This window comes from Phascolarctos cinereus, unplaced genomic scaffold, assembly GCF_003287225.1.
Source record: "Phascolarctos cinereus isolate Bilbo 61053 unplaced genomic scaffold, phaCin_HiC Scaffold_726;HRSCAF=1367, whole genome shotgun sequence".
Taxonomy (NCBI): domain Eukaryota; kingdom Metazoa; phylum Chordata; class Mammalia; order Diprotodontia; family Phascolarctidae; genus Phascolarctos; species Phascolarctos cinereus.
Window position 1 is genome coordinate 374,058,769 of NW_027556098.1, and position 23,973 is coordinate 374,082,741.

General features: G+C 43.3%; 1 protein-coding gene across 1 annotated transcript; it reads right to left on the minus strand.

Moving 5' to 3' along the window:
• Positions 1-28: 28 nt before the first annotated feature.
• Positions 29-16,549, minus strand: LOC110206096 (selenoprotein N-like). Its single transcript, XM_020983149.2, has 12 exons — positions 16,300-16,549; positions 15,848-15,959; positions 15,316-15,464; positions 11,703-11,918; positions 10,822-10,946; positions 8,243-8,380; positions 7,098-7,173; positions 5,060-5,248; positions 4,112-4,217; positions 3,563-3,675; positions 3,358-3,456; positions 29-2,544 (listed from the first exon to the last, which is right to left on the minus strand). The coding sequence occupies exons 1-12, from the start codon at positions 16,483-16,485 to the stop codon at positions 2,377-2,379; spliced, it is 1,677 nt and encodes a 558-aa protein (XP_020838808.1). The 5' UTR covers positions 16,486-16,549; the 3' UTR covers positions 29-2,376.
• Between the last annotated feature and the right edge of the window lie 7,424 nt (positions 16,550-23,973).

Sequence of the window (23,973 nt, forward strand, 5' to 3'; positions counted from 1 at the left end):
AGGAGGCAGGGGAGGGAGGCAGAGAATATTCATTCATTCATTCATTCATTCATTTATTTATTTATTTATTTAGTTTTTGCTAGGCAATGGGGTTAAGTGACTTGCCCAGGGTCACACAGCTACTAAGTGTTATGTGTCTGAGGCCAGATTTGAACTCAGGTCCTCCTGAATCCAGGGCCGGTGCTCTATCCACTGCGCCACCTAGCTGCCCCAAAATTTATTTATTTTTTAAAAATTTTTTTATTAATTTATTTTGATTCATCAACAATCACTTCCATATGCTTTTGAGTTTAAAATTTTTCTCCCCCTTCCTCCCCACCACTCTCCCCAAGACAGTGCACAATCTGATACAGGCTATACATTTCATTCCTATTAAACATATTTTCACATTAGTGGTGTTGTAAGTAAAAATTAAAACCAACAGAAAGATGAAACAAAACTCAACACAGAAGAGAAAAAAAAATAGCAATTCAACTTCCATAGTTCTTTCTTTGGATGTGGATAGCATTTTCCATCACGAGGCTTCTGGAGATGTCTTAGATCCTTGAATTGCTGGGAAGGGTTAAGTTTATCAATATTAGTCATTGCACAACGTGGCTGTTATTGTGTACAACGTTCTCTTGGTTCTGCTCACTTCACTCAGCATCAGACCATACAAGTCTTCCAGGTTTTTCTAAAGTCAGCCTGTTCACCATTTCTTATAGCACAATAGTATTCCATTACATTCATATACCACAACTTGCTTGGCCCTTCCCCAATTGATGGGCATTCTCTCAATTTCCAATTCTTTGCCACCACAAAAAGAGCTGCTATGAATATTTTTGTACGTGTGGGCCCTTTTCCCATTTGTTTGATCTCTTTGGGATATAGCCCTAGGAGTGCTATTGCTGGGTCAAAGGATATGCACATTTTTATAGCCCTTTGGGCACAGTTCCAAATTGTTCTCCAAGAGATTTTCTTTTTCCAAATCACTTTATTGGATTTTTAAAAATGAACAACCAAAACACTGGCATTCACCTAAGTTGAATGTATCACAGAAGAGTTAGGCTGTGAGCTAACAAGAATGGGGAAGAAAGGAGATTGAACACATGGCTATGAGGCTCCAGAGTGCAGCTGACAGGTCCTGGCCAATTATAGAGATCCATTTTGGTCGAGAACATAATTTAGCAGCTGACACCATTCCTTATGTTGGGAGCCTTAGAGCTAGAGGGAACCCTGAGAGTGAAACCTTAGCCAAACCCCCTCTTAATTACTTCTGAGGATCCAGCCAGCCAGCCACTACTTATACTGGATTTTTTAAGTTAAAATTAATATTTATTAATTATGACATGCTTTTATAATTTACAAGTACTTAGAGAACATGGGAAACACATAATTCTTGCCATCAAAGAATTTTCAATGCAATGAAATAAAATTTTCCTTAGAGGGAGGTGAACATCCAAAGGCTGAGTTCTGGCCACGGAAATTGCAGTTTCTTCTTTTCAGTCAGTCCTCCACCAGATCTTACAAAAAGGTAGAAAGTTGCCAGCCAGAGGATAGTCACAGCCTACTTACTAGGACTGCCATATGGTACTTGGGCCAAGGAATAAAACCATCTCTACTTGGTCAAAGCAAGCAGAGAGAAATGATGGCAGGGAACTTACTCCTATTCCCAGAAGAACGTTTTATAGTCCTGATCAAGAGAAGAGGGAACTTTATCCCCCAGTTGAGACTGTGAAGACATCAAGCTTGATCCGTCTGGGATTTAAGATCTAGCCATCATAAGGCACAGTTGCTGGGAGGAACAGAATCTCTTTCTCCTACTCAGTGGAGCTATCAAAAATATCTCTGAACTGTGTGAAATATTAAATACAATTAAAAACTTTTTACACGTACATAATGAGATTGTGGATATGTTACACTGGTCTTGGTTACTGTCTCTGTGGATAGAGTAATTAGAGATGGCCCAGAGGGGAAGCTGGAGAATTGAGGTTATCACCAAGAAGCAAAAGACAATTTGGTGTGATGCTCTCTTAAGAAACCATTGATAGCTGCCAAACTCTTGGGGAATTTCTTTGGGACTGCAGCAACTCTGTGTCACATGGCCAGAAGAAATTCTGCTACATTTAGACACTAACATCAGGGCCCTGGAATTGCAAAAGGGAGACCGAAACATGGAATCTTTGGTCATTATTTGGATTTTCAAAGTGGGTGACATCGGCTGCTGCTTAGTAGAGAGATGGCAATCAGTGAGCTTGAAATGTACTAAGGACCACTTTGACTTTAGAGTCACATCCACACTCCTTGTTGTAGGGGGTAGGGAAATATCAGATCTGAGGACTGGGGAAGCTTGCTTTGAGTAAAGAATTTGCACAGTCCCTGATCCCCACAGGGGCCTTAGGGCTGGAGAAATGCCTGGGCTCTGAGCAGTCCCTCTCTCAGGAATTCTTCATAGATCTCTGGAGATTTGAAGGACATAGGCGAATATATTGCTAAGACTTTTTCATTTTCCTGATGTTCTGGGGGAGTCTTGAACAAGAAGTCATTAGCATGGATGTTGTTGACCTAGGAAGGGAAGGGGGAAAGGGAGGGAGGAAGGATGGAAAGGAGGGGGGAGAGAAGAGAGAATTAGGTATAGTGACTCTGGCAGCACCATAGGGCTCACTTTCTCAGCTGCTCTGAGGAGGTACACTAATTCAATTCCATGCATTTGAGTGTCCCTGACCAATGGGATGGGAAAGAATTGAGAATCTTGGCCAGAGCTCAGTGAAAAGTGTCCCTTTCTTCTAGTTTTTCCTCATTCAATAATAGTGTATACACTACTGGAGTAATTTCCCTAAAACACGTATGTCATCAGGTTTCCCCCCTGCTCAGATACCTCCAATGGCAGCACCATATATCTGACCTCCTTTTCTTAATGCAGTGGAGTGAAAAACACACTCAATTCACTCCAAAGTTTTGGTTTTCAGCCTCCTCTCTAATACATATTAATTAGCTTTGTTACTGTGGGTAATTCACTTAGTCTCTCTTGAGTATCTTATCCCTAAAGCACTTTGCAAACTTTAAAAGAGTTATAAAATGGACCCATCACTATGATCCCACCTAACTTGTCTCGTATATCTCCTCCTGTTAACAATCCATCCATACCAGGCCCAATCTTTATGGTCCCATGCAGAGGTCATATTCATTCCCACTTTGGCTCATTATCCCTCCACTTCTTCATCTATGAAAACCCTAATCATCCTTATGTCTCACTGCATGTACAAGGCCAGCGTTCTTTTATACAAAGGTCCTAGAGCAAATTCTCCTTGGGGGATAGAATGGTCACAACTGAGTCAGCAGGGTGTAGGGGAAGATGGATTGGGATGAGGCACAAACCACTGTCCCATTGGGTAGGCAGACCAGTGATTCCACAGGGAACCTGTATTTCTCCAGTTGCAGTTTAGCCAGCTTCTTATAGAATTCATTCTCTTCATTCTGAGAGGAAGTCACAGTTGGAGAGCAGCCTGTTATCCCAGTTCTTGGATTTGAGGCACCTCCAGAATATTCTCCCAGAATCCCAGCTCCCTCCCATTCTCTTTACCAATATCTCTTCTAGGTCCCCCAAAAGGGACCAAGTGCTGATGAATTTCTCATTGAGGAGGGTGAGGATTGATGAATTTTTTAGGACAGTCTCTCGAAGAGTGTGTCCTGAACCTGTTCAGGGGAAAGTAGGATGTTATTTAGGGGAAATGGCTTGAAATAATAGTGGTCTGTTATATTAGAGGAGAGTTATAATGTCTCCCTTTTGGGACCCAGCATAGAAACCCCTTATTTGCCCTACTTCTCATTTTGACCACTGAATTCCCTATATCTCCATCCAGGGAGTCTGGTATGAGACCTTCCCTCACGCCATGTGGTTTTTAATTGTTCCCTCTTTGAGTCTCTTTTGCTTCTAACTACTACCTCCTTTAATCTCTTCTCCCTCCTATTTCCCTCCCCCTTTAAATCCCTTTCCCTTCTACTTCACTGTAGGTTAAGAAGAATTTCTTAATTCTCAGCTGCTCTGAGGAGAGACTAATTCAGTTCCATGCTTTTCAGTGTCCCTGACCAATGGGATGGGACTCTACCAGGAGTTGGCCAGATTCCTCACCTCAGCAAGACTGGTCATCTAGGGCTCCCCACAGAATGACTGAGTGTACCAGCTTATTTTCAGCTCTAGCTCTGTCAAAAGCTTTGGTGAAAGGTAAGTACTGGACCTAGGGGACAGCCAACATGGAGAGAAAGGCTCAGGTCCCCTTGGATGCAGCGGTGGGGAGTGGTGGCACTTGACTCTATAGAGGTTGGCAGCAGGGAGGTCAGGGTGAGGTAAAAACCACACTTCACATCACAAGGGCTCTGCATGTTTAGCTAGGTCTCTACTCCCTTCCCTGGGGAAGCTGCCAACCACCCCACAGAGCTCTGAAACGGAGAAGTAATATGAACTTCTCAGTCTGTTATTTAAGGCCTTCCACAATCTGGTTCCAATCTCTCATTCTTTCTTTAAATCATGTTACATCCCTTTATCCGCCTTTTATTTCAGACCAACTGAATGTCCTTCAATCACATTGTTATTGTCTGAACTCAGTATTCTATCTTCTGCCTCTGTCTACTTGGATAAGCTAGCCTTCAAGCCCAATTGTCCCATCATCTCCATCTCCGGAAATCCCTGTGGCTCACCTTGAGTGTTATCTCCTCTGTGGTATCTTCCCCAGACCCTCCAGTGGTCAATGTTCTCTTCCTCCTCAAATTATCTGTATTTACTTATCTGTGAGCTTATTGTCTTTCCCAGTGGAATGTTAGCTTCTTGAGGGAAGGGATTGCTTCATTTTTGTCTTTTGATCTCCAGTACCTAGCACAATGCCTTCCACATAGTAGGCACTCAAAAAATACTTGTTGAATTGGATTGAACCATAAGGACCTCAACTTCCTGTTCTAAACCTCTTCCCATAACAATGTTCCCCTCTTTCCAAGAGCTCCTTTCTTCTAGCCTGGGAGCACCAAAAGCTGGAAAGGGCAGCCTTGCAAGCTATAGCTAATTACTGTCTTTAAAACCCCTCACCTTCTTGAAGGCATACATAGCCCTCTCCAGCTGCTGGGCAGCTTCCTCCCTTCTCAGCTCCTGCTGCCACACAATGTCCTCCATTTCAAACTGGACAGCCTCCTCTGAGGGCAGACAGCTGTCAATCTCATTGCTTTTCTCATCCTGGATCACAGATGGCACTGAAGGGCCGGAGGCCTCCAGCTCCATCTGGGAAAGAAAGGGCAGTAAAAGCTTAACCATCCCAAGGAACACAACACTTGTGAAAAGTACACAGATGATTTATCCACTAGGGCGGTAGCAGCATATCAGAGGACAGAGGAGAGATTGATTATAAACTATTCTTGTTTATCTTGGGAATTTGTGAGAGAAGAAAATCTTGTGTTATATTCCCGGGAATGGAGCAGTGTGAATAAAGAGTGGCTGAGTAGGACAAACACAATAGTAATACTAATTATTTTTCAATAGTTTAGTTTTAGATGATATCTAATTAGAAGCCTGGGTGTGATTCTATTATGTTTGGGTGATCTCAAAAGAAGAATGGAAGGATGGTGAAGAGGAAAACACTGAGAGAAGGGGAAGGGAGAAGAATAATGGGTAAGATTATCTCCTATAAATGGGGCACATAAGAAAGAGTTTATACAATGGAGGGAGCAGTGAGTGTGGGTTGGGTGGAGCATTCAACACTTGAACCTCACTCTTATCTGGACTAGTTCAAGTAGGGAAGAATAGAAATTAGGTTTAGAAATTCTTCTCAACCTACAGTGAAGTAGGAGGGAAAGGGATTTTAAAAAAGTGGGGAGGAATAGGAGGGAGAAGAGATTAAGGGAGGTAGTCGTTAGAAGCAAAAGAGACTCAAAGAGAGGACAATTAAAAAGAGAAGGCTAAGTATAAGAGAACAGAATAGAGGCAGTCATTACTATGAATGTGAAGGGGATGAACTTACTCCTAAAATGAAGAGGACAGCAGAATGGATTTAAAAACCAGAATCTAGTCATTTAAGCATCTTTGGGGCACCTAGGTGGTGTAGTGAGTAGAGCACCAGCCCTGGATTCAGGAGGACCTGAGTTCAAATCTGGCCTCAGACACATAACATTTACTAGCTGTGTGACCCTGGGCAAGTCACTTAACCCCACTGCCTAGCCAAAAAAAAATGAAATAAAAAAATAATAAAAAACCCCCCAGAATCTGACAATGTTGTTTACAAGAAACAGTTGAAACAGAAAGATACACACAGAGTTAAAATAAGGGGTAGAGAAGCTTTGGAGGCAGCATGGCATAGAGTGGAAAGGGCACCCTTCTTGGAGTCCAAAGGTGTGAGTTGGATTTGTGTTCTAGCTCTATGGCCCAAGAGTTCTTTGATCTCTGACAACTCCCTTGACCTCTCTCCGAGCTTTAGTTACTCCACTGCTCAAATGTCAGCTTTGGACTAGGTGATCCCAATAAGTCCTCTTCCAGGTTGGATACTATGATTCTGCAGTTCTCAGAGAGTGGATGAACCACCATCGCCACAGCTATGATTTGCCAGTGGACCAGGCTTCTTCTTAATATGGAAGAGTGGGAAGAGAAGTCCTCCTTAGGGCACCTGGGTTGGAGTCCTGACTCCCGTTCCTCTTACCCCTGTGCCTATCGGAAAATCACTTAACCTTTGTCAGTCTAAGTTTCCTCTTCTCTACATGGAGATACCAACATTTGAATTACCCACCTCACAGAGTTGTAGTGGGGAAAGCACTTTGTAAACCTCAGTGTTATAGAAATGGGTCTATTATCATTATTATTACTGATTATTAGTAACATAGAGAACTTCCTAGTAAATATTCAGTTGCCTTCACACAGCGTAAGCTTGTGGAGCCCTCTCCTTGGGTTTCGTCATCACTCTACATCCATAAAAGGAAAGATGGCAGGCGAATAGCCCTACCCTCCTGTCTTCGTCATAATAGGCCTGGGCTAGCATAACCAGAGGAACCCTCCTAGGATTGGGAATATAATGGTAGGAGACCAGTGGGAAAAGTATAGTCAGGCCTGGTTCCAAATGAAAGATATAAGGACATAGACATACCTGAGGGAGATAACCAAGGTCCACATTTGGATTCCTAAGGGGCCCATACAACCACTGCATACCCACGTTCACAGACCTGATGGGATAAGCGCTATGTTAGGAAAGGGTTGTATACTGAGGATAGGGCAGTGGTGGGCCTGATTCACTCATTCAGTGTGGTCAGAGCTGTAATTAGGAATATTTTCATTTGGAGCAAAAATAGTTGAGGAGTGAGGGAGGCAGGGCAGGGTGAGTGGTGTTGGCTTTGAGGACAGTCTGGTCTAGTTGGGAGAAAGGATGACATTTCCCCAGCCCCACCAAGTAGTTGTATGGGAGGCTCTTCTTCCCACTCTTCCATGCTAATTCCATACTAACTTCCATACTAACTTTTTCCTTACAATTCTGAATGAGAAAAGAGTTGAAGGTGACAGCTATGGAAATACTATTAGCTGGGCAATAGCTATGGGGGTTAAGGAAGCACTAAGAATGGAGACATTTAAAAGCGTGGGAAGGGAATTTCAGAGAGCAGAGGGGAAGGCCACAGTATGAGCATGTGTAAAGAAAGGAATGCTCCTTCAGCAGGAAGGAAGAGGGAGATTCAAAGACCATACTAAAATAAAACCAGGGGCTGAGCTAGATCCCCTTGTTATCCTGACTATGAGCAGTGAAAGGTGGGCATATATGGCTTTGGGCTAAAATACTGTTCCTTGGTTGTGAGAGGCTTAGTTGCTATCTGCTCCCCCGTCCAGATTTTCTGAAGTCAGGGTCTGAGTGTGGGAACCCATTAGAGCTTATAGATCTGGGATTGGAGCTAGTAGACTAGAGGGCATCTCCCCTATTCTCAATCAATCTCTGAATACAGACCAGGAGGAGCATTAGAGGAAGGAGGAATGGAGAAAGGACAGGTTGGTGTTGCCAAGCAGCCCTGTTTTTCTACCCCAGGGTCCCAATGTAATGCAAGTTGTCTATCTGGGGCTGTAAACACTGTGGCCTCCCCTCAGTCCACTGGCTTCCTCTTTATCCTCCAGGAGACTGGCTCTGCGGATGGGAAAAAGGGAACTGAAAGGGGATATTGACAACAGTTGCCCCCCAGGTCATAAGCCAGAGCCCCAAACTCTACTCAATGGGGTCCTCTCTTCTATGCCTTCACTACCACAGGATCCTACCTTTCATTGGGTACAAAGAGCTTGAACTCTTGGACATGGCTGCTATCTTGGGAGAGGATGATGTGTCCGGTGAACTGGCTTGGACAGAACCAGAAAGGGTAATGGAGTGGCTGGTTGAGTTGGAACTCGGCATGGATCCTGTGGCCAGAAGAGAAAGAGAAGGGAGCAAGAAGTGCTTATCTCCAGGTGGGGGGATGGGAATACTAATACTTGCAAGAATTCTCTCAGCCTCAGTTTCTTTATCTGTAAAATAAATGGATTGAACTTCAACTCCATGACCTCTAAGGATGTGTTCAACTCTAAATCTTTGATTCTGTGACCTTTGGGCTGCAGTAGTCAGGAAGGCTTTAATAAAGCAGTAGAATAAAAGGGGAGTAGAGAGGCCTGAAGAGCTCGAATGCAGAGAATGTAAAAGGAGGGAGAATCCAATGGAGCAAGAAGGAGGAAAGCCACTGTGTGGAAGTGGGAAACAAGATGGGGAAAGTGAGGTGGAGAGAAGGAGAGAAAGAAGGAGAGAAGGAGAGGAGAGAGAGAAGGAAGGAGGGAGTGAGGGAGAAAGCAAGAGAGAGAGAGAGAGAGAGAGAGAGAGAGAGAGAGAGAGAGAGAGAGAGAGAGAGAGAGAGAGAGAGAGAGAAGGGAGTTAACTCCACCTGCTGGTAGGATGGAGGCATTGAACACTTCAACTCTTGTCAGCTCATGAGACTAGAGGACCCAGTCCACATTGGAACACACTTGGCCTTTAGGCAGCAGGGGCCAGGCCAGTGAGTGTTGTCACAGATAACCCCTAAACTTCCTCAGGGCCAGTCACTTCCTTTCAGCCTCTCAAAAGAGCAAAACAGATAGTTCCTAGCTTTCCTGTACTCAAACCTCTATCAGCTTCAGCCGCTCTGGGGTCACATGAGCAGCAAAAGAAAGCAGATTCTTCTCCAAGGATGCCAATGGTCTGCTTATTGGTAAATCTAATGACTTCCCCTTCTTCCTGACCTCTCTAGACCATATGACACTATTGCCCACTTCTTCCTCCTGGATACTCTTTTCCTTCTTAGGTTTTTGTGACACCATTACGCTGGTCTAATCACCTGTTTCTCCTCAGTTTCCTTTGTAAGATCACTGTCCATGTCCGTATCCCACCCCTCAGGTGGGAGTGTACCCCAGGCTTCTTCTCTGGGCTCTCCTCTTTTTTCATTATGTTCCTTCTTTTTATTATCTCATCAATTCTCAGTGACCATCTATATGCAAATGACTCTTGAATCTTTCAAATGAGTTCCAGTTCCTTATAACCATCTTCTTACTATACATTTCTACCTGGGTCTTCGATGGGCATCTCAAACTTAACATGTCCAAAGCAGAACTTAGTATTATTTTTTCTCCTAAACCCACTTCTCCTCCAACTTTCCTATTGCTATTAAGAAATCCATCAACCTTGCAGTCCTCTAGGTTTGAAACATCTAGCAATCATCCTCGCTTCTTCACCTCCTCCGCCCCGAAATCCAGTTAACTTTTGAGCATGGTCAATATTATTTTCACATAATCACTCATATCTACATATCCTTTCCTCCACTCACATGGCCATTATCTCAGCTGGATCCTTGGATCACTTTTTGCTGCATCACTGCAATAGCCTTATTGGTCTACCTGCCTCCAGCCTCATTAGTCCTTCCTTCACACAGCTACTCAATTGATATTTGTAAGGTACAAGCCTAATCATGTCACTGTTGTGGTCAAGAAGCTTCTTCAGTGACTTTTGTTTCCAGGATAAAATACTGTCACTGTCACTTTTCTATTTGGCACTCAAAGCCCTCTACATGCTGGTTCTCACCTGCCTTTCTAGGCTGATTATACAGTACTTAGCCTCACCTACTGTATACCACAACCCAAGTCACCTTGTTGATATTGCCAGTAAACTACATTCTATCTTTTACATCTAGTCCTTTGCTCAAGGTGTATCTTATACTTGGAATTCTTTCCCTCCTCACCTTCACCTGATGGATATGAGGGATATGAGATGATATCCCTACTCCACTCCTTTGCAGTGGTGGGAGATCCACAGGTGTGGTACGTTGTACATATTTTCAGACTTTTTAGATGTATTGATCAGCTTTGCTGATTCTTTTTCTTTTTTCTTCTTCAGAAATATTTATTATATAGGATGGCTCTCTGGCAAGGATGGGGAGGGAAACTGGGAGAAGTTTTGGTCATGTTAAAAATGTCAATAAAATTTTTCTTAAAGAGATAGTTCAAGTGCTTCTTTCTACAAAAGGTATTTACATTTACTTATTTACATGCTTTTTCTGCCTCCCTTGTCCCCAGTAGGATATAAGATCCTTGAGGTAAAGGATTGTTTCATTTTTGTATTTATATTACCAGCACTTAGCATAGTACCTGGAACATAGTAGGCACTTAATGCTTGTTGAACTGAAGAGGGCTAGATGATCTCCAAAAGGGACAATCAGTCTGATAACTGAAGCTATTAGCTGCTTTCCATCCTATAACCATTCTGCTTCCCTGTCCCGCAATGCTGCAGCTTTGCCTCTTTTCTCCTTTACTGTCCAGGAAAGCCACAGGTAAGAAGTGCTCACCTGAAAGCCACAGTGTAGGAGGAGTCACTGATGGCTGTGAGGCAGGCCACTGCGCCCTGGGGCCCAGAGCGGGTCTTCACAAAGGGCCTTGGGTGGAACATGCTCAGCAGTCTGTGGATGATGACCTGTGGGAGGTAAAAGCCTAGATCACTTGGCCCCCTTCTCCTCCTGGGTTTGACAAGAGGAAGTGACAATGATACATTTGTACCAGGTAGTGAGGAATTTGTTCCCCCTTCCCACTTTCCAGTATATTGAGGAGAAACTATCTTGAAAGACTTTGATATTTCTTCCTTTCCTTGATCCTTGAGCTGGGAAAATCATCTGAAGCCTAGAAGACACCAAATCCCTGAGAACTGTTGAAGAACCGAGCTCAGGGGAAGCCACTACTAGTGTAGAAGTGGGGAGATTATTCTTCTGATGCTAAGCCACCCCAAGTCAATTCCTGGAGCTTGATTCCGGGACAGCTGGGGACAGTAAATGGCTAATGTTAGGCCTGAGCTATAATAGGACGAGCATCTAAGTTAAGAAGGACTCAGATCTGGTCTATTTATTTCAAGGCTGGGGAGAAGTTGGCTCTGAATCATTAGATCAAATTTGAGACAAAAAGGTGAGATGGTGGCCCTGATGTATTTGATGGTCTAGGGAAAGAAGTTCAGAATAGCTGGGAGATGGGATTTGTAGCTGGAAAATAAGATTTTTAGAAGGTGGGCTGAATTGAATTGGATTGTTTCAAGCCTTACTCCTTAACCTTTTCCTCCAAGTCTGACACAATCCAATCTAATCTAGCCTACCTTCTCCAAATCTGATTTCCCAGCTACAGGGAAAGCGAAACACTAGGTATAGGACTTGGTCCCAGGCAGGACCTAAGGTTCTTTCCTTACCTCCTTGCCTTCGGGAGGTGGTGGATAGAAGCGGTTGTCAGAAAGGTGTGCACCTGTCTCATTAATCATTACGTCTGGAATGATCCACCAGGGCTCACCCAGTTCCATATCATTTCTTGGAGGCAGGAAAGCTTTGAATTGGCTGACAGAGAACACACTGGATGATAATGCAGGGGCTGTCCAGTTTTTTAGCCCAGACAGGATGATGTCAGAAATCTGGAGGAAAAGGGCAGCAGGTAGAAGATGGTGAACCAGGATGCAGTTGAGGTTAGACCTCTGAGGCAATTATACTGAAAAGAGGTACAAGAATACATATTCTCCAGAGCATAGACCCACATCAGAGGAAATGAAGGACTGGAGGAAACCTCACTTCTTCTGGTTTAGCTAGTTTCAGACGCCTGCTGTCCTCTGCATTGATGCCATTTGGTCAAATGAGGGTACCAGCCCACCTCACTTCATGTCTGGACTGCTGCCAACAGCCTGCTAGTTGGTTTCTCTGCTTCAAGTCTCTCCCCACTGTAGTACACCCTCATCCAGCGTCAAATTCACATTCCTAAAGAACAGATCTGCCTATGTCACTGTGCCCTCACATTCTGCCCATTTAAACCTCAGCATCTCCCTCTCACCTCCAGCATCAAATGTAAAAGCTGCCATTTGGCTTCTAAAGCTCTTCATAAATTGTCTCCTCCCTACCTTTCTTGCACCTTACTCTCCTGCATGTAATCTAAGATCCAGTGACGCTGACTCTCTTCCTATTTTTGGAACACATATCTTCCTACTCTGGGTTGTCCCCCATGCCTAGAACTCTCCTTCTTCCTCTCCTGGTTTCCTTCAAGACTCAGCTAAAGTTCCTCCTTCTGCATGCCCCCCCCCCCGCCTTCTTAATCTTAGCGCCTTCCCTCTGAGATTATCTTCAATTTATCCTGTCTCTTTTGCTCATACCTAATTGTTTATATGTTTTCTTCCCAAATGGACTGGGAGCACCTTGAGAACAAGGTCTGGTTTCGTTTTTTGGGGGGTGGGGAAGCTTTTCTGTGTGTCTGCAGCACTTAGCATAGGGCCTGGCACAAAGCAGGTGCTTAATAAATGCTTATTGACTTGACTTATAATGTGCTTTGTAAACCTTAAAGTGATATATACTTTGCAACTATTGTTAATATCTGTAAGGAAACCATCAGTTTTGTTATTCAAAAAGGGCAGCAATGTTGAACAAAGGATTTGGGCTGGCTAGACCTGTCCCCTTTCAGTCTTGCCCCAAATTGGTGTGTATGATAACCAGGAATTTTATGGGGGCAGAATGGGATCTCCTACTATTACCTCAATTCCATATAGTCCCTCTACAGTTTGGCCAAGAGGAGTTTTCTAATCCTAAATCACAGAGGACCCTGGGATCAGGGAGTACCAGCCCAACAAATGGAAAATCAGTCCCAAGGTCAGCCTTAATCTTAGCTTGCTGGCTCTTGCTTGCTACAATAGCCCCTGGTCAACCTGGGCCTAGAAGAGCTGAGCCCTCCCCCTGGATTCAAATTTGGGTGTGCTGACTCCAAACCCAGTGCTCTTCCCATTATCCCATAAAGATGAAAAAAAATGCAAACCCACCTAATTTACTATAATAAAATGTTGAAAGAGAAATTAGATAAGATACAAACACAATGCTAGAGAAGGGAGGCCATGAAATCTTGAGGACATGTCATTTTTTGGGTTTCAGAAAGAATAGATAGGATTTCAACATACGGAAATTCAGCAAGGATATTCTATGCAAAGAGAAGAGCATTAACAAAGGCATACTGAGGAATATATAGTTCGTGTTTAGGGGTCTGGAAATAGCATGATGTGGTAGAAAGACTTGGACTTTGAGTATTGGCTGTATTTACTAAACCATGGAACCATGGGAAAGTCACAATTTCTCTTTGTCTAAGATTTCTTTGTATCGCCTATACCACAGAGGTTCTTTAGGAAGCTAGGGGGCATAATGGAGAGAGTGCTTGTCTTGGGCATAGGAAGATCTGAGTTCAAATTATGCCTCAGATACTACTATCTGTGTGACACTAGGCAGCAGGTCATTTAAGCTAAGCCTCTGTTTCCTCATCTGCAAAATGGGGCTAAAAGTAGCACCTAAAAGATCAAATAAAAAAGAGGCTTTGCAAATCTTAAAGTACTATATAAAAGCTAAGTTACACTAACATATAGGTGTCAATTATTATTATTATTATTGTTGGTCTAGTCTACTGGAATGAAGGCTGCATGAAGGAGAATTATTAGTGATAGGGCTACAAAGGTAGTTTGGGTCCAGATTACTATCTCGTATTACCAATTATCTTTCCCAGTGGGTTCCCTGTCTTCAACTTGGTATTCCCCACAGTGGAACAGACAAGCATAAGGTCACACAACCCTCCCAGGAGAAGAGCAGCTCGTTAACATGTATGAGGGCTCAGGAGAGGTTTGTTAGTGAGGGGAGGAGGAGGCAGAGCACCAAACTCTCATAGTCCATCTCATTGTCCCTGTTCTGGTCACATGCTAGGTACTAAACACATGGCAGCCTCCCTATCACTCTGCTTTTTTAAGGAATTGTACTGAGTCTTGGGGTAGGACAGATCATAGGTCTGCCTGCCTCTTCTGTCATAGGGCCTGGAGCAGATGAAATGTCTGCAGTTTACAGCCAACCTCTCAACCCAGACCTAAAACAGCGAAGCCCCTCCCTTCCAAAGAGAAAGGGATCCCCCTTCTGCTGTCTTTGTTCTGCCTTTTCCACTTTGGATTTTGGAGCAAAATTTTTATTCTTTGTTTATGACAGATTTGATTTTTTGGAAAAACACTCCAAATCAGTGGAAGCCAAGTCTGATGATCAAGCTAAGTATTGCTTTTTTGGTCAAAAAACTTGGTATGATTATGAAGTAACAAAATGGATTTTCTTTTGTGATTCTTAATCTGGCTTTAAAGGTTCTTCCTAAAGAAGAGTCCAGGGGCAGCTAGGTGGTGCAGTGGATAAAGCACTGGCCTTGAAGTCAGGAGGACCTGAGTTCAAATGTGGCCTTAGACCAAACACTTGACACTTACTAGCTGTGTGACCCTGGGCAAGTCACTTCACCCCAATTGCCTAAAAACAAAAAAAATTTTAAAAAATAGAAGAGTCCAGAAATGTTTTGAGCAATTGAAACATTGCTAGAGCATGTGACAATGTACCATCCCATCTTGGCTCAACTATTTACACAGATTCTTGGCTGATCTGTGTCCCTTAGCTTTGGGGCCTCCGGACACTTCTCTCTACCTCTTCCCCACTGATTAAAGCATGGCTGAGGACAGGAGCCTGGTCTACTTCTGGTTTTTTGCTTGCAAGTTAATTGTCCTCAATTTAGGAGCAGAAGTCTGAACACAAGGGATACTACTTGCTCATACTCTCTTGGTCAAGAAACACAGGAACTTCCCTGTTCTATGTGAGTTCAGGTCTGCTCTAGCTCAGGACAATCTGTGTGTCCCACAGTGCCCAGTCTGGCCCTTCATCCAGCACCTCTTGGGCCTGAATTCTTATCTTTCACCTCTGCTAATATTTCTAGCTAATATCCCTGCCTCCACCTTCCAAGTCTCCCCCTTCCACCCCGATGCCCCCACTCACCTCTTTGAAACCATTTTTACTGTTTGACATGGTATTGAGTAGCAGGGGCTGAAATCGAGCTACTATAGTCAGCTTCTCCTCTTTGAGAGAGGAACTCTCCTCCTTCATCGACTCCTCGGCCTTCTCAAAGTCAGTGACTGGCATTACCACTATAGGACATAAATGTGTTAATAATCTGTTCTGCTCCTGGGTGGGCAGGTGGGGGCTGTACGGACTTGTGCAAATCACTGCCCCTCAGTTTCGCAGGAAGTCATCTGTCATCTGGTACCAGATGAAAAGAATTTCTAATTCCTTATCTTCCACTCTAGGGAGGAATCATGATTGATTGAGATTTGTTTGGAAGGGGGGAGAGAGAGTGAGAGAGAGAGAGAGAGAGAGAGAGAGAGAGAGAGAGAGAGAGAGAGAGAGAGAGAGAGAGAGAGAGAGAGAGAGAGAGAGAGAGAGAGTCTTGGAAAGAACACTAGACTGGGGATTAGTAAACCTGGGTCTAGCTGTGGCCCTTCCTTTCCTTCCACCCTAGCTCTGCCACTACCTCTCAGCATCTCAGCAATGGGCTTGAACTCCTCAGGGCTGATGTACATGTCCCTGTTCACATCCAAAGCGGAGAAGAAGAACGTGATCTTCCTAGGTGTTCGGGCTGCGTCCTGTTTGGAGCAAGGGCGCAGGTGAGAGGGGCTCAGGCCTCCCCGCTCGTGTGCTGCAGTTCCCAAGAACCTCGGACTGACATCCCGACTGTGTCACGGGCACTCCACCAGCACGGCCCCAGGGAGATCTGTGTCTGGCCACTGGGCAGTTAGGGACAGTGGACCGATGCCCTCTCGTGCGCCCTCCTGGGGGATGTGGCCAGCAGCAGGTCCTCTTTAGAAATAGCCCTTCCTAGCTCCCCCATCCCACCCTGGGGGGGATAGGGCGGGGCTGAGGGCTCTTCGGGGCGGGGCTGGGGGCGCGGTCCCTTCCCCACCCCTCCCCCAGGCCGGGCCTGACCCGCAGCGCCTCGGCCTGGGCCCCCCTGGAGCCCATGTAGCTCCGGGCGGCGGCGGCCAGCAGCGCCCCCAGCACGGCCACCAGCAGCGCCAGGTCTCGGAGGCTGCGGGGGCGGTGGGGCGGGCGGCCCAGGGGCTGCGGGGGTAGGCGGGGCTCGCTGGGCCCGGGACTCCCGGGAAGGTCCATGATAGGAGGCCGGGGCTCCGGCTCCTCAGCCGCTGCCTGCTCCAACCGCCCATCAACGGCAGGGGGCGGGGCTGAAGAACTAAGGGATGATCGGGGCGGGGCCTGAGACTGACTGACTGACAGCGAAAGGGGGCGGGGCCGGAATGAAGTGATTGACAACTGGTGGAGGGACTGGCCGGGGACGCTGCCAGCTTGGGGCGGGGAAGGACACAGAATGGAAGTTGTGGGGGAAGGATGGAGAAGGACGGGAGCCGACTGACAGCTTGGGGAGAGGAAGAACCAGAACGTTATTATGGGATGGAGAGGGACTGGGCAGACCCTGAGGGACAGCTGTGGAAGGGTGTGGCCAGAAACTGACTAACGTGCTTAGGGGCGGGGCTGGAGGCTGACTGACAGTTTGGGAAGGAGCGTAGTCTTTTTACTAGAGACTGACAGTTTAAGAAGAGAGAAGCATCATTTTCTCCTCTGGTTCAATAAGAAAAAGTCCAGAGGTGCTGGCGTGAGCCATTGTCTCCAGGAGGAAGAGATGCGCAGTGATTGTCGCCGAATCCGAGATGAGGAGTAAGGAGGCAGTAGGAACGTGGACCTCCAGACGCTTCTCTCTACCTCTTCCCCACTGACCAAAGCATACAGCCCCCTGTGCTGAGGGCAGGAGCCTGGTCCCCTTCTGGTCTCCTGATTGCAAGTTAAGTGTCCCCAGTTTAGGGTAGCACAGGTCTGAACACAAGGGGCATAAATTGTTCCTACATTGGGGGTCATGCATTTGGGAGTCAGTCAATGTGTATTTATTAAGCACCTACTGTGTTCCAGGCACTGTGTTCAAAGCACTGGGAGGTGAGTTAGAGACTCAACCCCCCCCCCCACTTCCCATTACTGATGACTTGTTTGGGGGGAAATCACAATTAACAAAAGAAACTTGTAGCAGGTCTGGGTACCACATTTTAAAAGTCATATTTGTTAATAGCCTTTGTTGTTACATCACCTTTATTTTTGAATATAACCCTCTCCAGCTCCCCTCCTGGGTGGGGAGACATCTTTTCTTACAAAGACTTAACAAAAGCAGTTCAATAAAATAATGTCACATGCATCTGTGACAGGACAGGCAAGATTCCACACCCACAGTCCTCCACTTGTGCAAAGAAAGCAGGGAAGGAAGGCACCACATGTTAGGAGCGATGCTGCTGATATGGAATGGATCCAGGAAAGGGAGACTAGATTTGTAGGGAAGAAGGGGAGGGGACTCAAAATCATTTCATTAAAGGAGTGGTTAAAGGAAGCAGGGATGTTTACCATGGAAAATGGAAGACTTAAGAGAATACATAAGAACTGTCTTCAAATATGTGGATGGCTACCATGTAGGAGAAGGATTAGTTTAATTGTAGTGGCTGCAGATGTCAGAACCAAAGAGTGGAAATTAGAGGCAGATATAGGAGTAATGTAAAGAAGGACTTGCTAGTGATTAGCTGTTTAAAAATGGAGTGTTAGTCACTCAACAAACATTTATTAAGTACTTACTATGTGCCAGAATGAGTTAAGTGCTGGCGGTAGAAAGAAAGTCAGTCAGTCAGTTGATAAGCTCAGGAAGAAGACTTCATGACTCTAGTTCCAACACTTTATCTGCTGTATCACCTAGCTGCTCCTCTTCCTGAGTTCAAATCCATCCTTAGACTCTTCCTAGCTGTGTGACCTTGAGCAAATCACTTAACCTTGTTTGCCTCAATTTCCTTATTGTAAAATGAGCTGAAGAAGGAAATAGCAAGTCACTCCAATATTTCTGCCAAGAAAACCCCAAAAGGGGTCATGAGTTGGAGACAAAAAAGACTAAACAAACTGCTAAGCACTGGACAGACTCTGCCCTCAAGGAGCTTACAATGTAATGAGAGAAGACAATACACAAATGGAAGCTGAAAGGTGAGGGAGAAGAAAGAAAGGTGCCCAGTGGTGGGGGTGTGATGTAGAAACCCAAAGGAGTGCAGCTGGTGGGAAATGAAAAGGAAACGTGTGGCTGCAGGTAGGGAGGGATGTGTGTGGTGGGAACACACAGCTGTTTCTCTGCTCCCTGGAAGCCTGAGGATGCCAGGGTTCTGAGCTGCTGATCGGATGGCTATACCAGGTCAAAGACCAGGTGCATGGAGTGGTGTGAAGTATAAGATGACTGGAAAGGTAGTAGGGGTCCAGGCTGTGAAGGGCTTTAAAAGCCTAATAGAGGATTTTATATTTCATCTGGAGTTAAAAGGGAGCTATTAGAGTCTGGGGTGATGTGTTCAAAACTGTGCTTTAGGAAAATCACTTTAGCATTATAGAGTGGAGGATGGATTAGAGTGGGGAGAGATTTGGGACAGAGAGATCAACCAGCAGGTTACTGCAATAGTTCAGGTATGAGGTGAATAAGACCTGCACCAGAAGCCAGAAGAATGAGAATGTCTCTTCTCACAAGCTCTTGCTAATTATGCCTCTAGTTCTCCACCAATGAGGAGAGTCCTATGCAAATGAGCTTGAGCCTCTGGTTACAAAAATATTTTGAACTCTAAGATCCAGGACTACTAACTTTCTTGTTATTTCTCTCACACGACCTTCCATCTCTGGACAGTGCATTTTGGCTAGCTTTCCATTTGTCCTGGAATTCTCTCCCTTCTTGCCTCAGTCTCATGGCGTCGCTGGCTTCCTTTAAAACTCATCTCAAATCCCACCTTCTGCAAGAGGTGTTTCCCAGTTCCCATCAAAGTTAGTCCCTTTCCTCTGAGTTTACTTCCCATATATTCTGTATGTATCTTGTACATACATAATTTTCGTGCCTTATCTTTCCCCAAAATACGTGAGCTCCTTGAGGGGAGGGACTGTTTTGGCCTTTCTTCGTATCCCCAGCATTTAACCCAGTGACTTGAACATAGTAAACATTTAATAAATGTTGACTATTGACTGACTGGTTGACTAACTAGATGACATCTCCCAGACCATTTTGGGGATAGTGAGTCCTAAAAGTGATTTTCCAGGGGCCCATGTAGGATTGTAGATAGATGTCAGTGGGTAACCTTAATATTCACTGCCAGAGCTTGAGAAATCCAACAGAAACACACACCAAAAAGATTAACAGTCTAATAAATATTGATAAAACAAGGGAAGATCTAAATAATTTTACGTATTCATTGTTATGCCTAGGCTATGCCAAAGTATTAAAAATGATAATGTTACTCAAATTATTCTACAGATGTAATACTATGGCAGGCACATCAACGAGGGCATGTGCTGTTGTTGTTTAGTCTTATTATATTGAATAATAATGGTGATAATGGATATCCTTGTTATACCCCTGATCTTACTGGGAAAGCTTCTAGCTTATCCCCATTACAGATAATGCTTGCTGATGGTTTTAGATAGCTACTACTTATCATTTTAAGGAAAACTCCATTTATTCTTATGCTCTCTAGTGTTTTTAATAGGAATGTGTGCTGTATTTTGTCAAAAGCTTTTTCTGCATCTGTTGAGATAGTCATATGATTTGTGTTAGTTTTGTTACTGATATGGTCAATTATTCTGATAGTTTTCCTAACATTGAATCAGCCCTGCATTCCTGGTATAAATCCCACCTGGTCATAGTGTATTACCCTGGTGATAAACTTCTGTAATCTCTTTACTAATATTTTATTTAAATTTTTTGCATCAGTATTCATTAGGGAAATTGGTCTATATTTTTTCCCTCTGTTTTGATTCTTTCTCATTTTGTACAGCATCATATTTGTATCATAAAAAGAATTTGGTAGGACTTCTTTGCCTGTTTTTCTAAGTGGTTTATATGCTATTGCAATTAATTATTGTTTGGTAGAATTAACTTGTAAATTGATCTGGCCCTAGAGATTTTTTCTTAGGGGGCTCATTGATGACTTATGTAATTTCTTTTTCTAAAGTGGGGTTATTTAAGTATTTTATTTCCTCTTCTGTTAGTCTGGGCAATTTATATTTTTGTAAATATTCATCCATTTCACTTAGATTGTCAGATTTATTGGCATACAGTTGGGCAAAATATCTCTTAATTATTGTTTTAATTTCCTTTTCATTGGTGGTGAATTGACCCTTTTCATTTTTGATACTGGTAATTTGGTTTTCTTCTTTCTTTCTTTTTAATCAAATTAACCAAAGGTTTATCTATGTTATTGTTTTTTTCATAAAGCCAGCTCTTATTCATTAGCTCAACAATTTTCTTACTTTCAATTTTATCAATCTCTCCTTTGATTTTCAGAATTTCTAATTTGATATTTAATTGGGGATTTTTAATTTGTTTTTTTTTCTAGCTTTTTTAGTTACATGCCCAATTCATTGATCTTCTCTTTCTCTGTTTTATTCATGTAAGCATTTGGAGATGTAAAATTCCCCCTCAGAATTTCTTTGGCTGCATCCCTTAAGTTTTGGTATGCTGTCTCATATCGTCATTCTCTTTGATGAAATTATTGATTGTTTCTGTGATTTGTTGTTTGACCCACTCGTTCTTTAGGATTAGATTATTTAGTTTCTAATTAATTTTTAGTCTATCTTTCCATTGCCTTTTATTATACATAATTTTTATTGTATCATAATCTGAAAAGGATGCATTTAACATTTCTGCCTTTCTGCATTTGATTGTGAGGTTTTTATGCCCTAATGCATGGTCAATTTTTGTGTAGGTGCCATGTACTGCCGAGAAAAAGGTATATTCCTTTCTATCCCCATTCAATTTTCTCTGGAGGTCTATAATATCAAATGTTTCTAAAATTCTATTCACCTCCTTAACTTCTTTCTTGTTTATTTTGTGGTTAGATTTAATCTAGTTCTGACAGGGGGAGGTTGAGTTACCCCACTAGTATAGTTTTGCTATCTATTTCTTCCTGTAACTCACTTTACTTCTCCTCTAGGAATTTGGCTGCCATGCCACTTGGTGCATATGTATTTAGTATTGATATTATTTTGTTGTCTATGGTAACTTTTAGCAAGATATACTTTCCATCCTTGTCTTTTTTAATTGGATATATTTTTGCTTTTGCTTTGTCTGAGAACAAGATTGCTGCTCCTCCTTTTTTACTTCAGCTGAAGCATAATATAGTCTGCTCCAGCCTTTTGCCTTTACTCTGTGTGTATCTCTGCTTCGAATGTGTTTCTTATAAACATCATATTGTAGGATTCTGGTTTTTAATCCACTCTGCTATCCATTTCTATTTTATGGGAGAGTTCATTTCGTTCATATTCACAATTATGTTCATATTCACAACCATGAATTTCCCTCCATCCTATTTTCCCCACTGTTTATATTTTTCTCTCTCCTTTTACCCTGTCCCTCCTCACCAGTGTTTTGCTTCTGATCACCACTTCCCTCAATCTGCCCTCCCTTCGATCAGCCCCCCTCCCTTTTCTTTCCCCTTTCCCCTAGTACTTCTGTTCTCCCTTTTATCCACCTCCTCCCTTTTCTTTCCCTTTTCTCCTCTTACTTCCCTATTGGGTAAGATGAATTTCTATACACAACTGAGTGTGTATGTTATTCCCGTTTTGAGCTAAATCCAATGAGAATAAGGTTCAAACAATGCTCATCCCCCTGTTCCCCCACCCTTCTTTCCCTCTACTGTAGTAGGTCTTCCATGCCTCTTCATGTGATATAATTTACCCTGTTTTGCCTCTCCTATGCTCTTCTCCCAATACAATCCTTTTTTTCACCCCTTAATTATATTTTATAACATTACATCAAATCCAACTTACATCCACACACTCTGTCTATATATACCACTTCTAACTGCCCTAATAAAGATACAGTTCTCAAGAGTTACAAGTATCGTCTTCCCATGTATTGAATAACATATGTTTTTTCTTTCTTTCCTGTTTACCTTTTTATATTTTTCTCAAGTCTTGTATTTGAAAATCGAATTTTCTGTTCAGTTCTGGTCTTTTCATCAGGAATGATTGGCAGTCTCCCATTTCATTGAATGTCCATCTTTTCCCCTGAAAGATTATGTTCAATTTTGCTGGGTAGTTGATTCTTGGTTGTAATCCAAGCTCCTTTGCCTTCTGGAATATCATATTCCAAGCTCTCCAATCCTTTATGTAGAAGCTGCTAAGTCCTGTGTAATCCTGACTGTGATTCCATGATATTTGAATTGTTTCTTTCTTGCTGATTGCAGTATTTTCTCCTTGACCTGATAATTCTGGAATTTGGCTACAATTCCTTGGAGTTTTCATTTTGCAATCTCTTTCAGGAGGTGATCAATAGGTCCTTTCAATGACTATTTTACCCTCTGATTCTATGACATCAGGGAAATTTTCCTTCATAATTTCTTGAAAAATGCTGTCCAGGTTCTTTTTTTGATAATGGTTTTCAGGTAGTCCAATAATTCTCATCTCTGCTGGATTTATTTTCCAGGTCAGTTGTTTTTCTAATGAGGTATTTTAAATTTTTTCTATTTCTCTATTTTCTATTTTTTCATTTTGTTTGACTGATTCTTGATGTCTTACAGAGTCATTAGCTTCCACTTGCCCAATTCCAATTTTTAAGGAATTATTTTCTTCAGTTAGCTTTTGTACCTCTTTTTGTTTTTGGCTAATTCTACTTTTTAAGGAAGTGTTTTCTTCAGTGGATTCTTTTTTCACATTTGGCTAATTGTATTTCTTTAAGGAATTGTTTTCTTCAGTCAATTATTGTCCTTACTTTTCCCAGCTGTTGACTCTCTCTTGCATGACTCTTATTTCTTTTCCCAATTTTTCTTCTACCTCTCTTATTTGACTTTTAAAATCTTTTTTTGAGCTCTTCCAAGAAGGCTTTTTTGGACTTGAGACCAATTCATATTCCCCTTTGAGGTTTTGCATTTAGGCATTCCAACAATGTTGTTCTCTTCTGATTTTGTATTTTGATCTTCCTTGTCACCATAGTAGCTTTCTGTGGTGAAAGCTCTTTTTGCTAATTTTTTGGTCTATTTCATGGCTTTTAATATTGAGCTCTGCTCCTGGGGTATAGGGGGCCCTGTCACAAACTTGTGCTGGGAACCAGGGGACTGCCTGGTCATTGGCTTTGTGCACTGGGACCTCAGGTACTAGTGGCTTGCTCACTGAACAGGGGTGGCTTGGCCAAGCTATGCCTGTTGTCTGGTTTCCAGGGCTGTCAATTTGCCTTCTGCACCAGGGCTCGAGATCTCACAGCTGGCCTGCTGATCCAGGGCAAAGAGGCCTGGGTTGCTGAGGCTAAGAGCCTCCTTCCTCCAAACACCATCTCTGCTGGGCTGCACTCCCCTTTTACCCAAGTCAGACAGACCTTTCCTGAAGTCCTTCTAAGGTATCTTTAGCTGAAAAATTGTTTCACTTCATCTTTTTGTAGGTTCTGTCACTCCAGAATCCATTTAGAGGCTTGATTTAACATTTCTGAGGGAAACTGGGGAGAGCAGAGGCAACTTCCTGGCTTCTCTTCTCCATCTTTAACATGACTTTTTCTTAGGGAACCTGTGTTGTCTCCTATAGATCATTGCCTCTCTTTGCAAG